The 26755-nt window shown below is 31.9% G+C and overlaps 2 protein-coding genes across 2 annotated transcripts in view; both read left to right on the top strand.

Annotated features, from left to right (window-relative positions):
- Positions 1-3877, top strand: part of LOC140443687 (divergent protein kinase domain 2A-like) — a 33608-nt gene extending 29731 nt beyond the window's left edge. The window contains exon 3 of the mRNA XM_072535065.1: positions 1554-3877. Coding sequence (XP_072391166.1) covers positions 1554-1769 — 216 coding nt within the window. The 3' untranslated portion in view covers positions 1770-3877. The remainder of the gene's footprint in view (positions 1-1553) is intronic.
- Positions 3878-11541: 7664 nt separating this feature from the next.
- dock (SH2/SH3 adaptor protein dock) overlaps positions 11542-26755 on the top strand; it is a 34534-nt gene continuing 19320 nt past the window's right edge. Inside the window, exons 1-2 of the mRNA XM_072535068.1 lie at positions 11542-11700; positions 11978-12151. Of these exons, the coding sequence (XP_072391169.1) occupies positions 12052-12151 (100 nt within the window). The 5' untranslated portion in view covers positions 11542-11700; positions 11978-12051. The remainder of the gene's footprint in view (positions 11701-11977; positions 12152-26755) is intronic.

Genomic DNA, 26755 nt, shown 5'->3' on the forward strand with positions numbered 1-26755 from the left:
TAAAATCGGTTAATCCAAACCAAAGTTATAGGTATTTATCCACAAATACTTTCTCACTCACCCCCACCCTTTATTTGAAAAATAAAAAAAAAACGTATTTGAACAACTTTGTGCAGAATTTAGGAATCTTTCTAGTTTACTTATTTAAATTGGTATAATTGGGCATATTTCCCAAAAAACTGGCTTTCAAAGTTTTTTTCACAGGTTACGCCCCCTAGCGGTTAACCCAGAAACTTGAAAGTTATTTCCAGCGATTTCTCTTTGCCACTTTTATTTAGGAATTTTTTCTATCAAAGTTATAACATGAATAGTTTCTGATATATAGCCGAGAGATCGGCTTATTGGACCACCCGGTATATATATATATATATATATATATATATATATATATATATATATATATATATATATAATTAGTATCTCTTGGGTTTAAGTTCAATAAATTAACGTTTCGGCAGGAAACCCTTGCCTTTGTCAAGATTCTAAAATGTACAAGATTAGGAACAAAAAGTTATTGTAAAATATATAAAAAAAAACTTACCAAAACGTAAATCGGGACACTGGCATTAATGAATTGACTGAAGTAAAAATTGATATCTGATATCTCATGGTTTACTGTCATTAGTATATAATTATTTTTATATGGGCGTATCGTTGGTGTTTTCGAAAAGGGGAAAGTGGAGATATGTTATGACTTTAAGATTTTTGTATGGTGATGAAATAATTAAACATAAATACAAGAATAATAATATTGAATAAAATATAAAATTATGATGAAAAAATTAAAATAAAATATATTGTATTCATCATAAACTAGTAGTTTTATTTTTATAATATAATATATTTATAGTATATCATAAATACAAGATAATAATGAAAATGTAAATGATGCATAAATTCTTATTATATTTAACAAATTTTGAAAATTACTAAAATCGTTAAACAAAATTTTTAAAGAAAAAAATTAGGATTCTTTCAATTTTAAAGAACTTAAATGTGTGGGGCAATTATTATAAAAAAATATTAACAATTCAGTACTAAGCAGGCAAAAAATTTCATTAACTCACATATAGTAATTACGCGCTATAAGCAGTATTCTCTTCTGTCGGCAGTCTGTAAGTGCCACGCGACGTTTTTTCTTATTTAGATATTTTCGTTTAGTAATTTGTGTGCTATTTTTTTTGGTTTTTTTATGTTATACGAGCCTACTGAAATACTTTATTATCAAAAGATAAAGGTGGTTGGATGTGAAATTTTAAAAGCCAAAAAAATCTCCTGCAACTTAGTCTATTATGTATTGTGTGTTAAGTATCTATAGACGATGTGTCTCTGACCTTCTGTTAATCCATTAATGTAATTTTTGTTGCTGACTTCTTCTTTTAGTATTGGCAACCAGAGTCTGCTACTTTCTGCTGATGGATTTGCTACGGATTTCTTTTATTAAATAAGATGAGAGCTACTTCTTTGGATTTGCGCCTTTTCATGTCTGTTTCTTTCATGACTATATCATCAAAATAATTGTTATAAATTAATCATGTTCTATTAAATTTTAGTTACTGCTGTCAAAAAATGCATTGTGGCCAATGATGGACGGTGGACTTCTCCACAACCCTCCAAAGGAAGTGACAAATAGACATTGGAAGCTGTTCGATGCCATCGAAGCGTGCGTTCATTCACCAGATGAAATTAATAGATTTGACTTAAGCAGACAGATTTTGAATAAACTTCATGCTATTCTTCGATATGCAAGGGCAAATAAGTTATTTTAAACATTGTTTTCAATTATTCTCACACTAAACCAAATTTTCACATCAAAGATTTTTGGGATTGTTTTCTGAAATGAGTTATTCTAAGCAATTTTTTTACAAACAATGAAGTTTATTCTATTCCTTTATATACCCATTTTAAAAATCGATCACTGTTCAAATTCTGCGGTTTAATTTTTTTAACATTTGTACAAACTTACCTCATAGGCGGGGTAAGTTGGTACAACTATAGGGGCACAATGGTACAGTATTGGAACTCTCTATAGGAAGTGCTCTATTTGGATTTATAATACATTCCTACCAGTGATAAGTCGTTCCCGACCGATCCTAAGGTTACATTAACCCGTATTCAGTTATCGAAGGTATTACGAACCGAGACTCTTCATCAAAATTTTAAAGTATCTATTTTTAGGTGCGACAAGTTTTATACCTGTTTTAAATTTACATTAGTCATCTTACTTTTTCTGCGTCGCGTTACCCTTTTTACCCAGTTAAATATCGGTTAGATACAGTAAGGCTACGATTTACCAATAACCTCCCTATGTGTATTTGTTTGTTGACAGTTAAGTTTGTTCTCTGGATTAAGATCCAACTAACTTGAGGCCGGGAATATTAATCTATAATCTGGACTGTAAACTTGTATTTGCCATGACTAGTTTCTACACATATCAAGATACAAATAAGATATTTTCTAAATAAAACTTATAGTTAGATGAAATCAAAATATTAATGATGGATACATTATTGCTCTACCTGAGGGGATAGTTTAAAAATAATGTACTAAATAATTTACGTAGACTAGCAAGGAATCAAGCGTAGACTAGCAATGGCCCGAACCGCAACAGCTAAATTAATTAAAATATGGTAAGACCGAACAATAACAAGGAATACTAAGCTCAGGTTGGTCGATGTCCTTATTTTTCCTATTGCTACATACGCAGCTGAAAGATGAACTCTCAAAAAATCGATTGAAATAATATCGAAGCCTTCGAAATTGGATCTATAGAAGAGTTATACGCGAGTCTTAGACAAATCATAGAAACATCCTCAGTTTTGGAAAAGCTTCATATAAAAGACAGGCTATTAAAAAAAGTAAACAGAGCATACCTAAATTACTTCGGCCACGGGACCATTGAACTATTGGTAGTAGAAGGCTGAAGACCAAGAGGAAGATCTCCAACACGATGGTCAGACCAAATGAAGACTCTGGTGGGAAAATCCCTACATAAAGCCGTCAGCCAATGGAGACAGCAAGCTAACAATATTTAGAGTGTCACTACGCCCTGACAAGAGCTCAAGGAATGAGGAGAGGATCTCTTTGTCTTATGTTTAGTAGTTTTCTCACTGTTGACTCTACTGACTGTTTTGTCTCTACTGACACTTGATTCTAACTTTTTTGATGTTCCGGTCCTAAAATGTGCTCAACTTCTAGTTCTGCCATAAAATAAAAATAGCCATTACGGCTTAACATAGGTCCGAAGAAAATCTTCTTCCTTAACACAGAGCGACATAATGGTTATATTCGTATTTTTTAAAAGCTGAGACAATATGTTTCAAAGTAAATAGGACATCATGTGTAACAAGTGTTACTTGTTAAACCTGCTATGTCATAAATTGTAATTTTTCGTCCAGGATTTGATAGCATTCATTCGTTAAAAGCGGCCGTTAAATACTTAGAAATTTAAGGAAATGAATTTCATTTTCTAGATAATAAATGAAAGTTTTTAGTGAATAAAATTCGTAATTTTCCAATATTCAAAAGAGAATATTCAATTAAACACTTCGTGCGCTTGTTTACGAGTATATATTTATAGATTTCCACCAACGACTGTTCTGTTATACAGCCAGATTGGCCCCCAGGTATTAGATGCTGCGACGTTCAGAAAAATATCCACAAACATTTTGCATTGAAAACATAACATAAACTACAGTGACTGTATTCCTTTGGGAATTAATGATACCACAAAAAGATACTTATTCACCTCTTTCCGAAAAGCACGAGAATAAAATTGTCTGATGAATTTGATTTTCGAAATTTTACAGAATACTTTCAATAACAGCTGCAAAAACAACTTTTCATATGACAGATCTAGACATTTGCCTCCGGGAAGGGGGGGGGGGACTTCCAATGAAACAACCGAAAGACAAAAAATATAAACCTATATTACATAAAAGACATACACAATAGATTTTTTAAATTTTTTAGCCTTCTTTAACCTTCTTGGTAAAGGGAGGGGAATTTCCCCCGTGTATCCGCCCTCTGATCGAACTTGTTTTCCGATTTTCCTGTCTGACGGGTGATAACTATGACGGTGCCACTGTACACATACCAAGTGGCCAATTCTTTACTGTACCATTGTGTTCCACAACACAATTTATAGTAAAAATATGTATATCAACTAATACAAATCTAACACGGAAGGAGCTTATCGTACATACAAAATAAAATCCATATTTTATCTTAGCCCAGTATAACAAATAGAAAATACAGTAGACTCCCTCTATAACGAGAACTGAAATGGCAGACTAATTACCTCGTTATAAGCGGATCTTGTTATATCCAACAACAATAATACTGTGCATACAGTTTTCTAAAACATTAACTTTCTATAGTGAAGCCATTCGGAGCAATATAAGATGCTAATAAATATTGTTTGAATGGCGTTTTTGAAAAAAAGTTGTTTACTTTTATTGTCAATGAAATACATTAAAACAAAAAAGAGTTGTTTACTTTTATTGTCAATGATATACGTTAAAACAAAAAATCTGTATTCTGTAAATCTGTATAAAACGTATTTTCAAGAATAACATAAACTACTGCGTCTGCAATTGGAAGAAGTCAGTCATTTTTAACTGCTTTAAATTGTCCAGTATTCTATCTATCATATTTTCTAAAGATGTGAAACAGTTTTATGCTTCTTCATTTGCGTTTTTTCTTTGGATAAAGTTTCTGACAACCTTTAAAACACTTTCCACATCTTGTCTATTAGGACCTATATTATTAGGTGTGAATGGTCAACCCCCTACAATGACACTTGTGAATCATAAATTGTATATTTCCGACTAAGAATCATAAATTGTAAGAAGTTTATTGCGGACGGCACTTAAAAAGGGTATTTATTTATAGCTACGGTCAGGCCAAAACTTAAAAAAACACGTTTTTCAAACTTATTTTCTCTCGTTATAAGCAAATTTACCTCGCTATAGAGGGTTATAGTTCAATAGAAATATCACGTTACATCTAATATACCTCGTTATAAGCGAAAACTCGTAATAACCGTGTTCGTTATAGAGGGAGTATACTGTAATATGAAATTTTATTTTAATCATGGTTATATAGTGTAGCTTACTTGCTTTTTGTTCAGAATTTTAGATAACTAATAAAAAAAAGTATAAACTCATATTCAACAGATATAACAATTACACTGAAGAATAAGTTACTACCACCTATGCCTGCTTGCAAGAAGTATGAATGTTCGTAAATTAATATATGCATATTAGGTCTGTTCTACTTATACAGGGTGCGCCAAACCTCTGGCTTTCTTAAATTATGGCTAAACTATGGAGTATATAAAAAATATTTGAAACAAAACTGATGTATAACAAAAACGTCTATAATTTAAATATTATTTTCGATTATACAGGGTCAGTCAGAACAGTGGACTGAACCAAAGTTGTGTTTTTTTTAATGGAACACCCTGTATGTTAAACCATTTTTAAAAATATGAGTTTGTATGGTACGGTAAGGTAATGAAAATGTTAATGATATGTCAAAGATTTTCTAGTGTATGTTATTTTTAAATAATTTAATATCTTTGAAATTGAGCCATACAATATACAGTGTGATCACTATTTTCAAATACAAAATTTTCTCATTTTTTAATGGGACACCCTATATATTAATATTGTATTTTGTAGAAAATATTACTGCCTTTCTTTAGTATTAGGTTTTATATACCTAGCATAAGTTTTGTTTTCCCACTGAAATATAATAAACAAAAATTATAATCTAATATTATAAACATAAATCAAAATATCAAAAATTAAAAAAAATATATGGTATTGAAAATTATTTGAAAATAATAACTTATTATGTTACAAAATAATATTTACCTAATCGATAAGCTATATTTATAAATGCATTATTAACTATGTTAATAAATCTTAAAAAATTTGCCCAATATGTTTAACACACAGTCGTATACGGTTGGTAAAGGAATAGCGAACGCTATTTCTTCGAATAGCATTTCATGTTACAACACTGTCAGACATTTTGTATTCGAATTTTCATATTATCCTGTGTTATGGGCTCGTCGTCACATATTATATTCTTGGTGTACCCAAAAAAATAGTCAGTACCACTTTATCCGATCCAACCGTCATGTTGATGCGACATGTTTCGTATAATTCCCAAGTAAACATCCTCTAACAAGCCAGGCAACCCGTCCGTTAAAAAACCTATGATACTCATTGCCAGTAACCGTTTGGCAAAATTAGTGCCAGTAACAGATGATCCAATAATGCCTCTCCAAATATTCAACGACCACCTGTTCAGTAACGTAACTCGAAATAAGTGAAGATTTTCATCCGAGTAATAATGATAATTATATCTGTTAACGAAGATATTGCGATAAAATGTATATTTGTCACAAATACAATATTTTCCAAAAAATTTACGTTTCGATTTAACATTTCTTCCGCCCACATACAAAAATCATTTTTCTTTGAAAATCATTTTCATTTAATTTCTGATGTATCTGAATTTTAAATGGGTGAAAATTTTTTTAGTTTGTTGGATGTTTTATTTAACTCTGTATTATTGCTCAATTGGCGCGTATTTATAGGTGGATATATTTTTGGTTTTAATGGTTTTAAATATTTCACATTACCTGAAGGAAAGAAGCGGTTTAAAATTTTTACGAAGGCTTTTTTTGTAGGATGTCTTCTGCGCGGATATCTATGACTATTCATGTTTAAAGGTAGTAAACAGTTCAGTTGAAAAATTCATATTTAAAGTATAAATTTTTTTTTCCAAATTTACAGCAGTTTCAAGGAATACTTTAAAAATACTACGGTAGATTTTAAAATTGGTTGTTCCTTTATTTAATAATTAATTTATGGATATTGATTACATTTACTAGTATGGGAAATATTATTTTGTAACATGATGCGGTTTGTAAGTGATGAATTCCACTAATTTTTAGTAGCATACGGTTTTTTTATCTTTGATATTTTGATTTATGTTTTTAAAATTAGATTATATTTTTATAATTTTTGTTTGTTATATTTCAGTAGATACACAAAATTTATTTTAATAAAAAATCTGCAAAAACAAAAAATCTATAGTTCTTCTCAAAATATTGACAAAACGAAACATGCTAGGCATGTAAAACCTATTACCAAAAGGAAGGTTGTGATGTCTACAAAATACAATACAAATATACAGTGTATTCTATTTAAAAAAAAATGAGAACATTTTGTATTTTAAAATAGGGATCACACTGCATATTGTATGGCTGGATTTCACACATTTAAAAATAACACTACACTATAGAAATTTTGATATATCATTTACATTTTTATTACCTTGGAAACCTAATCCACATCTCTTTAAATATTACTGTTTTTCTCAAGAAAACTGTAAATATTTCAAAAATTAATAACTTCAGGCCTATAAAACCTTATATAAACTCTTCACATTTTTAAAAAATACATTCAAACATGCTTTAATATACAGGGTGTTCCGTTTAAAAAAACACACAACTTTGGTTCATTCCGTTGTTCTGACTGACCCTGTATAATCGAAAATAATTTTAAATCGTAGAGTCTTTGATTTACATCAGTTTTGTTTGAAGCATTTATTTATATACTCCATAGTTTAGCCGTAATCAAAGAAGGCCAGAGGTTTGGCGCATCCTGTATTTACTTATACAACAGCTATTTGTGAGCTGCTAAAGAATGTGTTAGCTTTAATAAGGAGAATGATATAACTAATCTATTAATAGTTTTTATGGAAATAGTTGTGTTCAACGAAATATAAATTAGAAAAATATTAGTCGTATAAGTTCAAACGAATACAGGGTGTTTTGGAACAATACAAATATATCACAACGACTGTTTTGTACTTTTTGTATGTTTCTTTGAAAAAGTAGATACTTGTATTATTCTTTGTAAGTTATGTGAAATAAAGTTTTTTTTTATGTTTTAACTACTTATTTTACTAAAAATAATGAATAAAATATGGAAAAATAAAGACGTCCCTGGAAATTGGAAAGTGTCACTAATGGTCCTCATATACAAAAAACAGGAGATATGAGACAATGTAATAACTACCGAGGTTGCTATGTACTAGTGATGTAACGAATATTCGTATTTGCTAATATTCGCATATTTTTGTATATTCGCATTTGCATTCGCGAAATTTGTGCGAATGTTTTGCGAATATAAATTTCAGAAAAAAAAACAATTTGAAGATAATATTAGGTTAACACAATAAATATCCATTCTCTTTTATCCATTCAGATTATCAGCCCTCACTTTATTCTATTATTTGGTATTATGTAATAAAGATTCAGATTGATTCACACTTAATATCAATTAATTTCTTCTTCTCAAGAAGAAGAAGAATAGTAAAGGGAAACAAAGCTTATTTTCACTCGATCATGTGTTCCGCTCCAAAAACACACACTGGAGATCGAAAATCAGGGTCTACAAAACTATTAACCGACCATGTTATGCACAGGAGACATGGGTGATGACAGAAGAGACAAAAAGAAAACTGGAAGTCTTCGAAAGAACAGTACTAAGAAAGATATTTGGACCTACTAACGAAAACGGAATATGGAGATCCAGGTACAACCATGAACTCTACCAACTGTTCAAAGAGACACCGATCTCAGAATTCGTTAAACTTCAGAGACTTCGCTGGGCTGGTCATGTAGTAAGAATGGAGACAGAAAGATTGCCGAAAAGAGCCCTAGATAGTAAAATGCAGGGCGCAAGACCAAAAGGGAGGCCACGGAAAAGATGGGAGGATGAAGTGGCAGCGGACGCCTAAAATTTGCTAGACGTGAGAACCTGGAGAAGATCGACGCGGGACCGACAAGGTTGGAGGAGGCCAAGGCCCGATTTGGGCTGTAGCGCCATTGGAGAGAAAGAGAGAGATCAATTAATTTCTCATTAGAAAACAAAAAATAAATGAAAATTCTTAAATCCGAAAATTTGCAAATGAGCTCGTCTTTCAAGACGGTAATCGTATCACCAATGTATTCAACGGCTGAATCGAGATCATTAACAAACTTGTCTAGAGTGGCGATTAAGGAAATCACAGAAGAAATAGAAACATTAATCCCATTTAGCTCTTTGGTTACTTCTTCAAATTGTCTTAGTAAACCGATAAGTTTTTCAAGAATTATCCACTCTTCAGAAGCTAGTTGAGAGAATTTTATTATTTGCCGATGCATAAATACATAAAGACTGATTTGAAAAATACGCCCGAACATATAAAAAGGGCTATTTTATCAAGAAGCATATTCTAAATGTAAAATAAGTCCATATTTCACTATAATTTAATTTACTCATGTTAATGTCACTGAATTCAAAATTCACTTTGATTACTTGTTTTTGTTTACGAGAAGACCAGGCATTCGCGTTCGCGAATGTTCAAAAAATGACATTCGTTACATCACTACTATATACATGTATGAAACTCTTAGAAAAAATAAACAAACTATTACGAACGTTGACAGAAAACACATTAGACGAAGCACAAAGTGGATCTAGAAGTGGGAGGAGGATAGAGGATCATATTGACGATTGAAAGGTAAAATGTACAATAAGCTATTTTTTGCAAAATAGACTTTATATACCAGTAGATTCAGTGAATTTTTTATGTATGTACAAAGGGGATTTAGGCTGTTTGAACTACTTTTTTGGCGTATTAGACATTTTATTTTTTAGATGGCTTTGAAAGAAACTATGTCTTATGTGACAAATTTTAATACAAAAACATGTTATGTGTCGTATAATACACTTAATAAGTTTGCTTCTAGCAAATAAGTCAATTTTACTTTCAGGTAATCGAGCTTAAGCTGTGTTAGTCATTTCATATGGCAGAATATATTTTGCATGGTAGTGCTTAAAACAATTTTGTTTACATCAGTTACGGGTACACATGGCGTATTATACATTTTATCTATTTCAAATAATATCACGCGTGCTACATTATCCACTTCGAAGGCGGTCTTTCAAAAGTTAAAAGGCATTTTAAATAATTTACATTTTGTTTTCTATGATACAAAATAATATTTTGTATATTCGTATTATGGAAATAGTTCAAAACAGACAGAGCATTATAGATCTTCAAACAAACTGTTCTTCGTCTACAAATATGATCCAGGTCACTGATGTACTTGCTCAAAATGCTGGAAGGCCTTCAGAGTCACAATCTTTCAGTCAGGGTTTTAATTATCGAAAATTAACTAATGTACCAATGTCTCCAGCAAATGAGTAATAAATTATGCACTACATCCAGAGAAGATCACGGGTTTATATCGAGCAGCTGGTTCTTTCAATGTAATTGAACAACATAATTTTTAGAAAAAAGCCAACCTGTACCTGATTGTTCCTCTGAAATTAATTGTCGTGCGTCGTCAATTTATACATATTTACAACCAACTCAAATCAATGAATCTGCAGTAGTTGCTCCTGCTATTGAGTCTGAAGTTTCTCTTGAAAATTCGCTTCACTATTGACTGATGAGTGCCTACCAACCCAAGAAATTCAAATTCACTCAAATAATAATCAATATTTGGATATTGACACCCCAGATGACCAGCAAAATTACTTCAACACAAATCAAAATTAGTTCTTGAAGAAACCGTGGTATAGACTTGTGTCTATACAACGTTTGTGATTAGTATTCTGTGGTAATATCATCAATCCTCACTTGTTGCTTTCTATTCAATAAGTAATCTTTAAACCATTCAAGAACATTTCCTCCAATACCATAGCCTTCTAATTTAGTGAGAAGTATATTACGATCAATAGTTTCAAACGCTCTTTTTAAATCAAAGAATACTACTACTACATAATTATTATTGTCCAATTCAGACCTGAATTTACAAAGTGAAAGTTGCAGTGCAGTTTCACATGAATACTTTTTACGAAAACCTGACTGAGTATTCATTAAGATTTCATTTTTATCAATGTGATCCATGACTTGATCATATACTACCAATTCTAATAATTTCTCAATGGGCGGAAGTATATTTGTAAAAATAGGATAGATGTTATCATGGAAAGGGGAAGTTTTTTACCGTAGCGTTTATATATTTGCGAGATTTGTCTCCAAAGTCGCCTATTCTCGGAAAATGAATTGATTCCATAATTTTGCCGCTCACTGTAGGTTTAATTCTGAATGTAAGATGGGTTGCATAAAATTGCTAATTTGCGAATATTTTATTAAATTTTTTATTTATTATTTGTTTTAACAAAATTTTTAACAAAAGTTTTCTTACAAAATCTATTTTTGATTAAGTACCAATTCTTTTGCCCCCTTTTTTATAATATTTCTTGAATTATGTTTTTTTGGTATTTTCTTAAAATTGGTAATATTTAATTTATAAAGTTCAAATTTTATATAATTTAAACATAAATAGATGTATTATAATATAGAATGAAATCAAACACAATACATTTAAAGAATAATAAAAATTGCGTTTAAATCTCCCGCTGTGTAATATTTTAATGGCCTTGGAGACAAAGCGACATCTCTTCAATTTATCAAACTTTTTTGTAGATATTCTGATTGCCGTTCACTCTGATTGTTATGTCGAAAATTAACTCCTGTTGTGATAAAGTTTTGTTTGTGTTAAATGGTACATCGTGCAAAACACATATGAGTGGCAGAAGAATATGTCAAGTTTGAAAATTGGTAAGTAGACGCCAAAAGATCGCTCGATATTGTTCTGTTTTGGTCCCACCCCCATTATATTACTGCCCGTGGGTAATCCTAATGCTCCCCCTTGCAGAGATTATCGAAAATTGTTTTGAGATTACCTTTATCACAAATATCCTGTGAGTCATGTATTATAAACAAACCTAAAAATGACAACATTTACAACACCTTGCTTTTGTATTATGAAGTTATTTTTTTTGTTTTCCCATTGAATAAGAAGCATGATAACACACCGTTTTCTTTTTGTTTTAAGCATTGGAGCTGAGCAAATTGTTGTAGCATAGAAGCATGTATGTCAGCTAGCACTAGTTAGTTGTGCTTGTTGTCATGTTGGAGACCAGATCTATAAGGGGAATGCCTGAACACTCTTGGAATAACTACGGAGCAAGAATATCTCCTCACCAAATGGCTACACCAGTTAGACATGGTAAATATGCAATGCACTTTCAGTTTGCTTAGTATTACCTACTGTTTAAGTCCTTTACATTCCTTTTGAAATGTTTTCTTATAGCTGAGGTAAGATAGAACATTGAGGACTCATAGCTTTGTAGAACAATATTAAATACTTTTTAAATGAATGTAATGAGGTTCTTAAATGTCCATCAAACCCTATGAACAATTTTTTTACTGCAAAGAAATTATTTATTTTTAAGAACAATTCATTTTCAGTTTTTTTTGTTTAATTTAGGCTTATGCTTTGACTTGTTGCTTGTATTTAGCTTTGTGCATCCTATTCGTTTCTGTTTATCTTTTAATATAAGCTAATATTTCCTAACATCATAGTTTTGTCACTGTTAAAGTATTATGATCTAATTCTGTACTTGATAGGCCCAATAATCCAAAACCCATATTGAAATAATCCAGATGACACAAAAACTAAATAGTGAATAATATGAGTTCTAGATATATTTATATTGCTGCCAAACTCACATTATTTTGACTTTCTGTTTGAATAGATCTGAATCACTTCAGATCCAGGTCAGTGACCTATCCCTTGGTAATCTAATCTTGTGTATTAAAGAATATGAATTCAACTAAATGGATAAAATAACTAAATATGCATTTTATATGTTAATGACAGGTGTTCATATTTTATCAACCACCACTCTGTAAACATCTTCCTGATACATCATATCATTCTCTTTTTGTGTTTTCTTTACCACTGAAGTTTTTTTGATATTCCATGTCATGTTGGTATCCTCTGATAATGTGATCTAAATATTCTGGATTACCAACCCTTTTATTAACCTCTTGGTATTAGTAGTGTTGTTGAAACCACTGACATTTAAATACTTTTATTGTATAACTAATTTAAATAAAATTTATTCGATCAGTATCATAATATAAATTACATGTAATATTTGATTATTTCGGCCTTTTGCTCTTTTAAAGAAACAGGCTATATGAATAAATAATGATTATATTAACATTTCAAATTACTCCATATCCTTAGTTGTTGTGTGTTGTTTTGGTTCTTACAATTTTACCAGAGATCACAGATATAAAGTTTTAATACTGTCTAAACCAATTTATATATTTGAACTTGTCATCTCTTTTCAAAATTCTTACTAAATTAACATCTTTGTCATTATACATCTAGCCTCCAAAACAATTGTAATTAGGGTTGTCTGTGAAATGAAAAATTTATCGTTTGTTAGGTTACTTACTCCCACACAAAAATATGTTACATAATCTAATTATTTGTTTACAATTTTTTGGTTTCTTTAAAACAAAAATTTATGAAAATAGGATAATCTCAAACCCATTTAAGCTATTTTGGATACTTTTGTAAGCTAGAGACATAGTTGTCAGTAATCTAATAAAACACATGAATAAGGTAATTCAAAGTTGAACCTCATTTGCTCTTGAGTCATCTATTTTAAGTATTTTCAAAAATTTTGAAGCATATTGAAATCCTGCAAAATGAGAAACATTTCGCAGGATTTAACTACAAACTTACAACTTTATAGAATTGGGAATTCCAGTGATACCATTGGTGTTTGTGGTGAATTATCCACAAGTATTTTTGACAACGAATTTACTTAAATATCTTGATTGAATCTTCAACCCAACAATAAAATTGTGAAATGTATGTATAGATCAACTGCATAAAAGTTCAAATACTGACAACAGACAATTGGAAATAAAAATATTGGAGAAGGAATAGTCAAATGAGCATATTTTATATACCTTTTAAATTTGGATTTGGATACAAATTGTAAAGACATAATTGCAGTATTAGAGTCACATAATATTAGTGTCCAAAACTAAAGTAGCAAAATCACAATAGTGCAGCATTTAACCTTGTGTGTACAAATAGTTTACACACGACTAGCTCTCTGATTGTGTATGGTTAGATCATTATTTATAATTGTGATGTCTTAGTCTATAGTCGAGGTTTTAGTATTCAGGGTTTAGATTGTTAAATAGTTTATGATTGTAAATTTGTAATTAACACAGATAGTGCTCACAGAAATTTTAGATATCTAATATTGAAATATTAAATGATCTTACAATTCTTAATATTATGACTGGCTATCAAGCTAAATATATTAAGTTGGATATAAATAATTCACAGAAATCTAAGTACTGGCATAAATAAGTCTCTGAATTTTGAACATAATTTGAACACAATTTATGGATATAATTTGTACAGTACACAAATTGTTAATTTTTAGAATGTAAGAATGTGTCAAATGAAATATTAAGTAATTTTGGTGTAGTAAAATAATTGCTTTTCAATAAAAATTCTTATTTTTAAATTTAGGTCACGTTTTATGTCATATTTGAAAACTATAAAGTAGAGGTGTGCTTATTAGTTCTTTTAGACGAACTAGTTCCAGAGAACTATTCCACAAAAATGAACTAGTTCGCGAAAGAACTATTTGTAGGACCGAAATCGAAATCCAACCCTAACATAACTGGTTGCCAGATGTCTCGTCTTATCATCACACAAGCTCAGCGCCGGCCGCCCGTTTTCTTCGGTTTTCAGTCAGTCTTTCACTACCGTAACAGTAGTTCAGGTTCGGAACCATTTCTTTCGATCGTATGTTTAGGTTTAAATGTTTTAAATTTATTTCTCAAATGTTTTGCAAATAACATTTTTTTTTATTTGCAAAAAATTATTAAGATTTGTTTTTTATTAACCGTTTTAAATATAAATATGGTTCACGTATGATTTATTTTTATATTTATATATATTTAAACTCAGGTATCTATAATTAGGTTATTTCTAAAAGAACCTTCACAAAAAAAATCAGTGAATTTTCTAGGAACATTAAATAACACATTTTCATTCTCACTTTTACATAAAATTGTATTTTATGTAAATGCATCAATCATTTTAACCACAACTAACAATTTTTATTTCAAAATTACAATACGAGAAACAACACAGCATGGTAGCGTCCAAGCCAATGTATGGGCATAAGATCCGAACCATTATGACATTAAGATAAGACTGTTTGTTATTGTCACATTCACGATACGTGTAAGTGTATCGTGGTCACATTCATAAGAATTATTATCTGTTATCTGAGTCTAATCCCATTCACAAAATAATAAATATATGATCTCATTCATTCATTATTTTCTTCTTTAGAAGTTGAGACACAATTTATAATTCAAATCGTTCGCAGTGAACTAGTTCTATGAAAATTAATTAATTAGTTCAATTAGTTCAGTTGAAAGAATCGTTCATTTGAACTATTTCGATGGTGTACTACACATCTCTACTATAAAGTAATTTCAGATGATAATGTTTTCTTGTCTGGGACCTCTATCATGTACTAAAAAAAATGTTTTGAACTTTTTTGTATTTCTGACATAAAATTATTTTTACACACTAAATTTTGTATACTGTCAAGTTGGCTTTAATAAAACAGTAAAATCAAAGTAACAAAAATTATTTTATTGTCATGCTATAGCTCTTAGTGTTATTTTTAAAATATGCTCTCCTTAGGAAGCTCTTTTTGATTAAGGTAATATAGGTTACATCTACAATCTACATCCATTATTTATTAATGAATTTATTTAACTATTATAAATTTAATTGTATATGATTAAGCTTATTTGATATTATGTGGTTTTTCCAATTACTCAACAATATCTAATACTTTAATCAACTACAATAATTAAAAATAAAGAAAAACTAATGTATGGCACAAATTAATTGGACCATCATCCAATCAGTGATAAATATTTATTTATCTAATAAAATCTCTTGTATAATATTTTCTGTAAATTATATTATCTAGTGTACATTGGAGCAATAATTTGTGACATTAGTTGTATGATTTAATTTAGTTACTTGCCAAAATGGTTCATGGAAAGAGTTTATTCAACGATTTTGAAATTCCATTGTTGCGACTCATAACAAAGGACTTTCTGGATATAAAATTACCAATATAAAAATAAAATATTTTAAATTCATTATTTTTTAGATTAGATAAATTAAAATGTATCATTTTTCGTGAGAAATTTGTCAAGGAACTTTGTTCTGGGTCTTCCTCTTTTTCTCTTTCCAATGGGTCTATCAAGGAGCGTTTGTCTAGTTGGGTCAGTTCTTTCAGTTCGAAGTTATATCGTCCTCTCCACACTCCATTGTGATTCCCCGCTTCCTAGATTCGCCTTAGTACTTTTGTTTCGAAACATACTGCCATGTTTTTATTTCTTTTATTATGACTCCAGAACTCTCTGAACCATAGGTTAGGACTGGGTGTATTATTGTTTTGTAGAGTTTTACCTTTGTATTTCTCGATATAATTGAAGATTTAAGGAGATTGAGCCTAAAATAGGATCTGTTGGCCAAGTAAATTCTCCAGTCTATCTTTGCGGTGATATTATTTTCAGTGTTAACGGGTGCTCCCAGGTATACAAATTCATTAACTGCTTTGATGACGTCATTTTCTATAACACGTCGTCATAGGATTTGCGGTTGCGTGGAAGGTTAATGAGCAGTTTTATTTTAACCTAAATTGTTACAGTTATCATTTTAAGAGCTATAGTTTCATTCAGTAATATTTCTATAGGTATTAACTTACAGTAATATCTACATGTTTCAGAGATATATGAAGCTCGCACTACGCTCTGCTTTTACACTAATTATTTTCACTTTATTAACTCGAAAGGGTTTTGTCCCCTTAAGCGTTTTTTCTATATCTCTGTTGTCGAGGAGTCGAATGGTCTAGATATTTACATGATGAAATAGACTTTGTCTACTGGTTCATTCCCAGGGTTGTGCGATGAATGCCCATACTGGTCTTGGTATTTGTTTGTAAATCTATAGTTTTTTATCAATGGATAGTTTAGAATTTCTTCCAAGCAACCACTTCATCTTTCTAAATTTTATACTGAGTTCTCTCTTCTTTTTAATGTCAACTTTCCAACGCAGTCTCTTATTAAAATGTAACCACAAGTATTTTACAAAATCTACAACAGGGATCTGTATGTTATCTATTGTAATAGGCTGATACCACTCTCTTTTATATATGAAGTTTGCATGCACTGATTTTGTACCATTAATTTAAATTTTTCATTTCTGTGTCCAGTAACTGATTTTATTCACTGAGATTTGCAGTTTTTTTGCAGCTTTTTCATGGTCTTCTCCAACTGATCGGATAGATTGATCGTCCGTGAAAGTGCCTATCCCATCTTCAATTTCTTGAATATCATTAGTGTGTAATAGGTAGAGTAGCGGTCCCAGTACACTATCTTGTGGTACTTCCTGTTTGATTTCTTTCAGTCCAGAATAGGCCTCCTCCTGCTTGACTCTGAAGATCCTGTTTAAAATGTAAAATTCAATCATGAGAGTATTGTTTTGATAGTACACTTTTTAGTTTGTGAATGAGAACCTTATGCCATATTCTAGCTAAAGCTTGAGCAGCATCCAGAAAGACTGAACAAACTTTCTTTCCTCCAGTGCTCTTTCTATTAAATTAGTCATTTTTGTACTTGATCCAAGTTCGAATGACTTTCCCTGAAAACAAACTGATGAAGTATGAGGTTCATCTATTATTGGTTTTAGTCTTTTTAGCAATATCTTTTCAAATACTTTCGATAGTACAGGCAATAGAGCTATAGGTCTATATGATGAAACTTAATTTTGCGGTTTACCTGGCTTTGCTATAATTATGACCTCCACAACTTTCCAGTAAATCAGTACTTCCTTAAGTCTGAATGATTCATTTATTAAGTAAGTAAGTTTCTCTTTTCAGACTCTTTTCTAGGACTATTATTTTTATTTATCCACTCTTGGACTTCTTTAGGAGTAACAAATTTAATTTCCATTTCATCTTGGTAAAATATGAGTCAGTTCCTTAAAGGTCATCTCCTTCGTTTTGTTGGAATGTGACTTTTAAATGTTGCGAAACGTTTAGCTTTTGTGTATGTGCTTTTTTGCATTTCTTATTGAAGGGTTGTGCATGGTGGGTTTTTTGTCCCTTTTTTATCTTTTTTTTTAATTTGCAGTAAATTTATATATTCTTGTATAAAAGGGCACCAAATTGTGTTTTGCCCAGGGCGCTCAAAACCCTAGAACCGGCCCTGGGTATAGGTTCTACAAGCAACTCTTATCCCATCTTAAATATTCAAATTTATAATCTCACTTTAGACATAATAAAACCACTTCTTACAAAGAAATCAAAAAGCAACAGATATTTATGGACACAGCACCAAAACTGTGTTCAGTGTTAATGGGTTTCAGTTAATTGGAGTTATTAAAGAATATCACAAAGATTGCCTCAAAAGAGAGGTTAAGTGCCTGACATCTGTGATGGCCAATGCTGTATGTCCTCTCAAGGAGTTGGACATCTCCTTTTCATTAATGGCACTGTCAATGCTGTGAATTTCAAAAGTATTTTACAAGAAGAATTATTGCCTTCCATTAATGAAATTCAACTCCTAAATCGGCGATTTATATTTCAACAAGATAGCACAGCTTGCTATATAGCGAAATCTGTAACATTATGGTTGCAGGAAATGAATATTCCCATTTAAAAATGGCCTTCAAGCAGTCCTGATCTATCCTCGATGGAGCCTTTTTAGCATCAGATGAAAAAAGCACTTCAAACTACACCAGTTCGCACAATTCCTGAATGGGCAGGTAAAGTTCAGGAATTTTGAAATAACTTTTAACCAAATTACTGCCAAATATTGGTAGGCACTATGTCAAAGAGAATTAATGCTGTTTTAAAACGTAACGTTGACTTCACACAGTGCTCTTCTTCTTCAAGTGCCATTTCCGCGGCGGAGGTTGGCAATCAGCATAGCTATTCGGACTTTTGAGACTGTTGCTCTGAAAAGTTCATTTGATGTACATCCGTACCATTATCTCAGGTTGCGCAACCATGACATTCTGCGCCTCCCTATGCTTCTCTTTCCTTGGATCTTTCCATGCATAATCAGTTGGAGCAAGGTGTATTCATTTATTCATCATATTCTTTATTCTTTATTCATCCTTCTCAGAACCTCTTTGTTTGTGACATGTTCTGTCCACGATATTTTAGAATTCTTCTATACACCCACAGCTCGAATGATTTCAGTTTTTTCATTTATGTCGCATTCAAGGTCCAAAATTCCATTCCATAAAATAAAGTCGAAAAAACATAGCACCTCGCCAACCTAACTCTTAGTTCCAATTTTAAATCCCTTGTACATAGCACTCTTCTCATTTTGTTGAAATTTGCTCTAGCCTTTTTTATTCTGATTTTGATCTCCTGAATGTAATCATTTGTGGAGTTAATCATTGTTCCCAGATATGCATATTTGTCCACTTGTTCGACGTTGGTTCCGTTTATTAGAAGATTCTCGTTATTTCTTTGAGTTTTCGATATTCTTATAAATTTCGTCTTCTTGACGTTCATTGTTAGACCGTATTTTTTTTCATACTCCGCTATTCTGGTCACCAGTGTCTGCAGATATTCAATATTTTCAGCTAAGATCACAGTGTCGTCCGCATATCTAATGTTGTTAATGGGAACTCCATTTAACTTTATTCCATCTGTTTCACCGTCAAGAGCTTTTTCAGGATCTCTTCGGAGTAAGCATTAAAAAGAATTGGCGACAATACGCATCTTGATATATCTGCGTATATATCTTGATTGACGTCCAGGCATCTTTGTATCAGTATATTAAGTGAAAAAAGAGCTTCACGCGTTCCTAGGCCTTTGCGAAAACCAAATTGTGTATCATTATCGTCTATGTCCAGCTTGTGATATATTTGGTTATGGATGACTTTTAGTAGTAACTTTAGCGCATGAGACATCAAGCTACGACATCAAGCAAAAATCCACGTTAACACTCTTTGGGTAATACGCCTGAACTATAAATTTGGTTCAGAGTGTCACTAAAACATCAATGTGCTTCTCTCATCTAGAATTTTTAGGATTTCTATAGGAAGCATGTCAGGTCCAGGGCTTTTCCCACTCTTCATTGTTTTTAATGCGTGTAATATTTCTTCTTTTGTAATATACGGACCTATTTCTTCCGACGTAAGTTCTATGTGCTCCAAATCTCCTCTTTCATCATCGAACAATTCGTCGATATATTCTGCCATCTTTGTACTTTCTCGTCCGTCTGTGTTATAGTAGTCCCGTGTCTATCCAGAAGTACACGAGTGGGATTTTGTTTTCTTAGTTCTGCCAGTTCTTTAACTTACTTGTGTAGGTTAAACAGACCATATTTATTTTGAACGTCTTCGATCTCTTTGCATTTCTCTTCAAAGTATTTTTCTTTTGCCTGATTTGTCATCTTCCTTATCTCGTGGTTTATCTCTCGGTTTATCTCTCTGTATTTATTGTTGTCTTTGTTTTTAAATTGTCTCCGTTGTTCCATCATATTGAATATCTCGTCATTAATCCATTTTTCTTTTCTCCTGAAACTCACTGCTACACAGTGGTAGCACCGACTTAAATATTTGGTTCAATTAATTTGCACCAGACATTTATTTTTCTTTTTTGTTTATTTTATAATTATTATAGTTGATAAAAGTATTAGATATTGTTAATATCCGACGCCTGAGAGGCCAAAATAATATGAGAAGATATTTTTGATTAATTGTCTAGACTGCATAGCACCAAATAAGCTTAATCATTACCGTTTATTTTATAGTAGTTAAATAAATTCGAATTCAGAAAAATAAGATTGTGTTGCATATTATTTTTGATTTATGAATTAACAAGTAACTCACTATAAAATTATGAAGCAGTAAAAAAAGTGGCTATTCTCAACTGTATACTTAAACTACTGTCAGCTTGAACATTTTTAAACCTGTGCTGTCTATATCTCTGAAAAACTACAAAATTTGCTGAAAAATTAGTCTCTTGGCTAGTATCTCTGTATGGAAGTAAGATTTGATAATTTTTAGTTTTTTAAATACCATTTTATTATTTTATTATTTGCTCAAAATAAAAATTGTTAAAAATGTAAGTCTATAAAGTATCATACAGGGGCTTTCAATAAATAGATAGTGTACTATAATGTAATACCTGTCTGCTAAAGATTATTTTAGAAATGAATATAAGCTATAATCTAAGCTAAGAATTTAAGAATATATGCTCTGAATATTTGTTTATAATTATATTATAAAATTTTCACAAAGTAGTTATATTTTATGTGTCAATTTTTTCATTTCAATTTACAGTAATACCATTTTTAGTAATTTTCTATACAAGTAACATTTTTAAACATTGAAAGGGCCGATTTCATATGGTTTATCATTGTACAGTAATTTATAGCTGAAAATAACTTAACATGAATTATTTTAATTAGAAAATGTTAGAATTACTAAAAAATAGTATTCTATGTAGAAAGATGTCTATTATAGTACTATAATATACTTTAACAACATTAATAGTCATTAATATAATCCTGAAACTATTTTCTTGTCACATTTTTATATTAACGATAATGTTTAATGGGAATAAACCACAATTTTAATTAAGGATATTCTTTTTTTTGTCGTTTCCATTTCTATTAGAATTCATTATAAAAATATAAATCATTGTTTTTACAGTGTATGTCATACTATGTAACTTAAGTCTTGATGTATTAAATTGTTTATTTATCCATATCATACCGTTTAGGCAGCCTGCTATTTTATTAGCTTTTGTAGCTTGGCATCTTACGTTATTTTTCATATTGCTTGAGCCGAATATCATCATCATTCTGACTTTATAATCCTTTGTGGGTCCTAGCCTCCTCAAGAATTTCCCTCCAGTCGTCCCTATTTCTCAGTTCTCTGAACTGTATGTTAGTACTGGGCATGTTGTTTTGTATTTCTCGATAAAATTGAGGATTTAAGAAGGAGATTGGGCCCAAAATAGCACCTGTTGGCTGTGCAAATTCTGCAGTTTATCTGCTAGAAAATACAAGGTTGCTTGCTTATTTTCATGTACTTCGTTTTGTTGGTGTTTGTGTGTGATGTTGTGTTGGTGTTATTAAACCCCTTTTTGTAGCTGATTCTGTTAGTGCTACATATGCTTCTCATACAGCCAGCGTTTTCCGTTCTCCTAACAATAGTGATATCATCAGCATAGGCAAGGATGAATATATGCGCCATATTTCAGTGATATTTTTCTATTTTTTTGGCACCATACTTCTGCATATGATGCCATACAGTGACATAGTATAGTAGATAATATTGTGGCTACCTTTTTTTATATAGTTCAGTTGGGAGATTATCTATTTCGAGTGATTTGTGACTGGCTAGTTTTTTAACTGCGTCTTTAACTTCACGAATCGTTGGTGGTTTTCTCCTTCTTCCTCTATATTAAGTGTCCGGTTAAAATATTCCACCCATCGATTCAATACATCTTTCCATGTTGTTAATAGGTCACTTCTTGCATGCAAGTGGTTTTGTTTTTTTCTTTTGTGTAAACTCTTTTCTTCTCTTCTCGTTGTCTGGTAATTCTGTACAGTCGTTTTAGTTCATTGGGTATGCATTTTTCTGTAGACTTCATTTTTTTCTTTGTTGCATTGTTGTACTCATTGTCAAACCAATGATTTTTACGGGCATAAGTTTCTGTTCATTGTCATCTTGCTGCTGCTTCAATATCTTCCTTTTTTCTGGTCCAGTAAGAGTCTATATCTTTCTGGCCTTTTTCATTTACAATTGTTGTATCTCTCAGGTTTTACACATCCCATTTCTTTGTGTCCATTTTATTTTCTTTACTGACATTTGAAATTCTACCTCTTCATGTTGAAATCATTAGGAAGTGAACTCAGTCTATGTTTGCGCTACTATAACTTCTGCAGTCCATTACGTCTGTTCCATGTCTTGAATTTATTAAGATATGAGCAATATGACCCGCTGTATTGCTAAAACATGTACTTTATATGTGTTGGCTATGTCTACTATTATGCGAGGGGATAAATATGTGTTGCTACAAACCATAATGCAGGGAAAACGAAGTATTGGAAGCAGACGCATCTCCTGGCTCAACAATCTGAGAAAGTGTAGTAAAGAGAAAGAGAAGTAAAGATGTGAGTGCTCTAGCTCGGTACAGAGTTCGGGTATTCCATGTTCCTACTCTTAATTCCATTTTTCGTTTGCATAGTCGTCGTGATAAGTTCTGTTCAGTTAATAGTTCCTGAGGTTCCATAACATGGACTTTTTACAGGAAGAGGTTGTTGACGTCTACTCGAACCCCTGTCGTACGGCCGTAGCGTCCTCCATGGCGTTTGGAGCTTCCTGATGCTCTACAACCGCCGCTCTGGAGGAGGATCGTAAGTTTTTCGACTCCATCCTCGTGTTCGTGGAGTTTAATGTGAATTGGGATTCTGCGTTGCGAGACGTTTGCCGGGCCTCTGTGGTCGACAAGGGGACACCGGCAACCAATATACTCTAACAGTTCGACTTTCTTACAATGATTTTATCTTACATATCTGAATCTGAATATATGCTTAGTATTCTGGGCACAATGTATACCTCGAATTCCATAGTGATGCCGGCACTTCGTACCTCGCTGTGTGGCCACGTTCACAGCCCTCGAGAGAATGCCGACAAAGTGTTGACTCTTCTACTGCCTCTCGCTTCGTGTCACTACCTTACCACCTTTCGCAAACGATATTTTCGATCCTGAGTGGAAAAGCAATTCCAAGCCCGCTTGGGGCTTTTATTTGCTGTTTACCGTCAATGGCACTAAGGAACGCTTTGTCAGTCCGACAAGATCAGAAATAGTTTTAAAGACCACTGTCTTTTCCTATTTCAATGGTCGTGTCTATCTGGCAGGGAATGTTCCGAGTCAACACGCCGGTTCTTGTACCTCTTTATGGTTCGAGTAATGTCGTAGCCACTTTACTCAACCATAAAAAGGGGTTTCTTCAAAGTAGATGAAGTCTTCTTCTTGTTTCGACGAAAATTCGTTACTTAATTAATAATAAGACTCAAAATAGTAGTGGTAGTGGCACCAAGCCAACAAGGTCTAGTGGGGCTAGTAGTGTAAGACGACTAGATCCCGATCGGAAGATGTACTGCTCTTTTATACACTTTGTGTTTGCGAATTCGCAGCAAACTTCCGCCGGGAGGCCAATGACAAAGCAGTTAATAACGAGCTTTGTGATTGGCCGGCCAAAGTAACAATCTGTGTCGTGATTGGTCACTTTGGCGACACCCCCCAACCTGGACGACCAGGGATTCTTCTGTTAGGGTTGCCATAACTTAGTCTGTTTTGGTTCGTGGGTGGTATTATCATTATTATTTGCCCGTCGCCCCATGGGAGACGAACAAATGCACACGTATTAAGCTGAATATACCCAGATAATTAAAATTAAGTGTTCTATTACCTTCCTATCGACTTCCACTTTACATTGTATTGGTTCTTTAGAAGTGGCCATACATTTTATTTTTTCAGTTGCTATTGTCATATTATATAGATTTTTCCTTTTTGTGTGAAAACGATGTAAGAACTTTTGAATATCATCTTCCTTTTCGGCTACCAGGACAGGACAATTTTTGAAATTGACATTTCCATAGGTTCCTAATTAGATGTTCCTTGGTAACATTCCCTTTCTTTTTTTAAGTTTACCATTATATATTCCCTTTATAATCTAAAATATTTCAGAATTCTAAAGAATTTTATCTGAATCTTCTATTTGCCTAGTTTGTATCTCTACGTATTTTCCAAAATTAGTAATCTTCTAAGATCTTATCATCCAGCTGTTTTGTTATTAGTATGATTGCAAATTCGAAAGTAATCAAAGTTGTTATATATCGAAATTTTCTGATACCTTTTCTTATACTTATGTTCTTATAAAAAAATTATTATTAAACGGTGCCTTTAGTTCTTTGGTTTGTTTTAGTATTTCCTCTTTTTACTTATTTTTGTATGGGAAACATAATAAAAAATTTAACCATTATGATGTAATATTACTTATTGTCATAAAATGTACATTGGTGTATGGGAGTGTAACATTTTCTTTTATTCATTAATGTTTGGAATTTCTAATGTAGTTGTTTGTTAAAAGATTTAAACAATCCTAGTAAATATTATTTATTTACAATAGTCATTGCTAGTTGCAAAGTGTTTGATTAATATTTATCCATCTGTAACTGAAACTAGTCAAATAAAATATTGTATTGGATCGAAATAAGCATACGAAAATAAAATTTCGATCCTATAGATTATGTTTGTCCGTCCGTCAATCTGTCCAGTCTTAGATTGAAAAAACTGTAATAGATAGAGAAAAACTGACGAAGAATTACGATTCAGCACTCAAAGTTATTAAGGTAAAAATTGTCAAAACGAAAATCCTCACATTCGGTTTTTGAGAAAATTCAGCGTGCAAAAACATCTCTAAAAACAAGTCTTGGTTAACTGGTGAAAATTTTTCTTGATTTCCGGTTTATTTTTGATCTTTTCCTTAAAAATTCGAGACTCACCTTTTCTTTAAGGTGAAATCCTTATTTTGCAAGAAACTATCGAATTTTCGCCCCTTTCAAGATGTATAAGTTAATGCTACATTTTTATTAAAAGTTGACATTTGGAAATTTATCGTTAAGATGTTTCTATTTACATTACATCAGAATTTATATCTTTTTACTGACTTTGTTTAATTCGTCATATTAATAATACACTCAACTGGAAATTGAAAGACTTCACAGTGTAATTTTCTATTGCAATCATAATTTGGCTTCTTTTTATTGATTTTATTATTTTTTGCTGTTATCAGTCATTATTTAATTCAAAGAATGGAAAAGGAAAGTATTTTTGAAGTGTGTAAACATTTATTTCTTAGCTGAGCTAGCTATCACTGTTCATTTTTGGGATTTTGGTTAAGGGATTCTTTATTATGTAAGGATATGGACGTGATTGTTTCCATTTAGGGTCCTGAATCCTGTTTAGGTTTGTTGTTGAATGTGTATGTGTGGCACAATATCAAAGCAAAACAGAATCGAAAATGTCACTGGGGCAAGTTGTCGTTGGCGTTTGTTAACAAGCATCTTGGAGGCTATTGAGATGAATTCAATGTTGTCGAATCAGAGGTGTGTGGTTCTGTCTGGATTTGATGCTCTTTCCAGATTATGTCATTTTGTATGTGTGTTTTATTTAAGTGTGACAGAGGATGTGTTTTTTACGTCTTCAGCCGACTCTAGAATTTGTGCGATGCACTGCGATTCTGTCGTCGGCTGACTGCGTTAACGCCGAGGTCACGTTCGGTAGCAAGAAAGAGGACCACTTTCACTGCCATGTGATTGTGAGTGTATAAGTCTTTTTGAGTGTGTATGTGTAGTGTGCTGACTTAACAAAGACGAAAACTGTGTTCTCTAGTGACCATTGTTCCTACAAGACGTTTTTCCGTCTACGACCAATTTCAAAACTAGTGTATTTCACTATGATTCTTGTTATTGATCGTACGCGTTAACGGCCAGGCCTCGTCGGAATTCGATAAACAATCTCAACCAGAGTCAAGTCAGATGAGGAAATAGTTGCTACATTATGAGCTGAATTAGCTCATAATGCTCGTGACCATTCCAAATTTCGATTTCCGTAGCTTTTTTAATTTTCTCTCAAAGGTTTTTTAGCACTCCCGT

This window comes from Diabrotica undecimpunctata, chromosome 6 (assembly GCF_040954645.1).
Source record: "Diabrotica undecimpunctata isolate CICGRU chromosome 6, icDiaUnde3, whole genome shotgun sequence".
Taxonomy (NCBI): domain Eukaryota; kingdom Metazoa; phylum Arthropoda; class Insecta; order Coleoptera; family Chrysomelidae; genus Diabrotica; species Diabrotica undecimpunctata.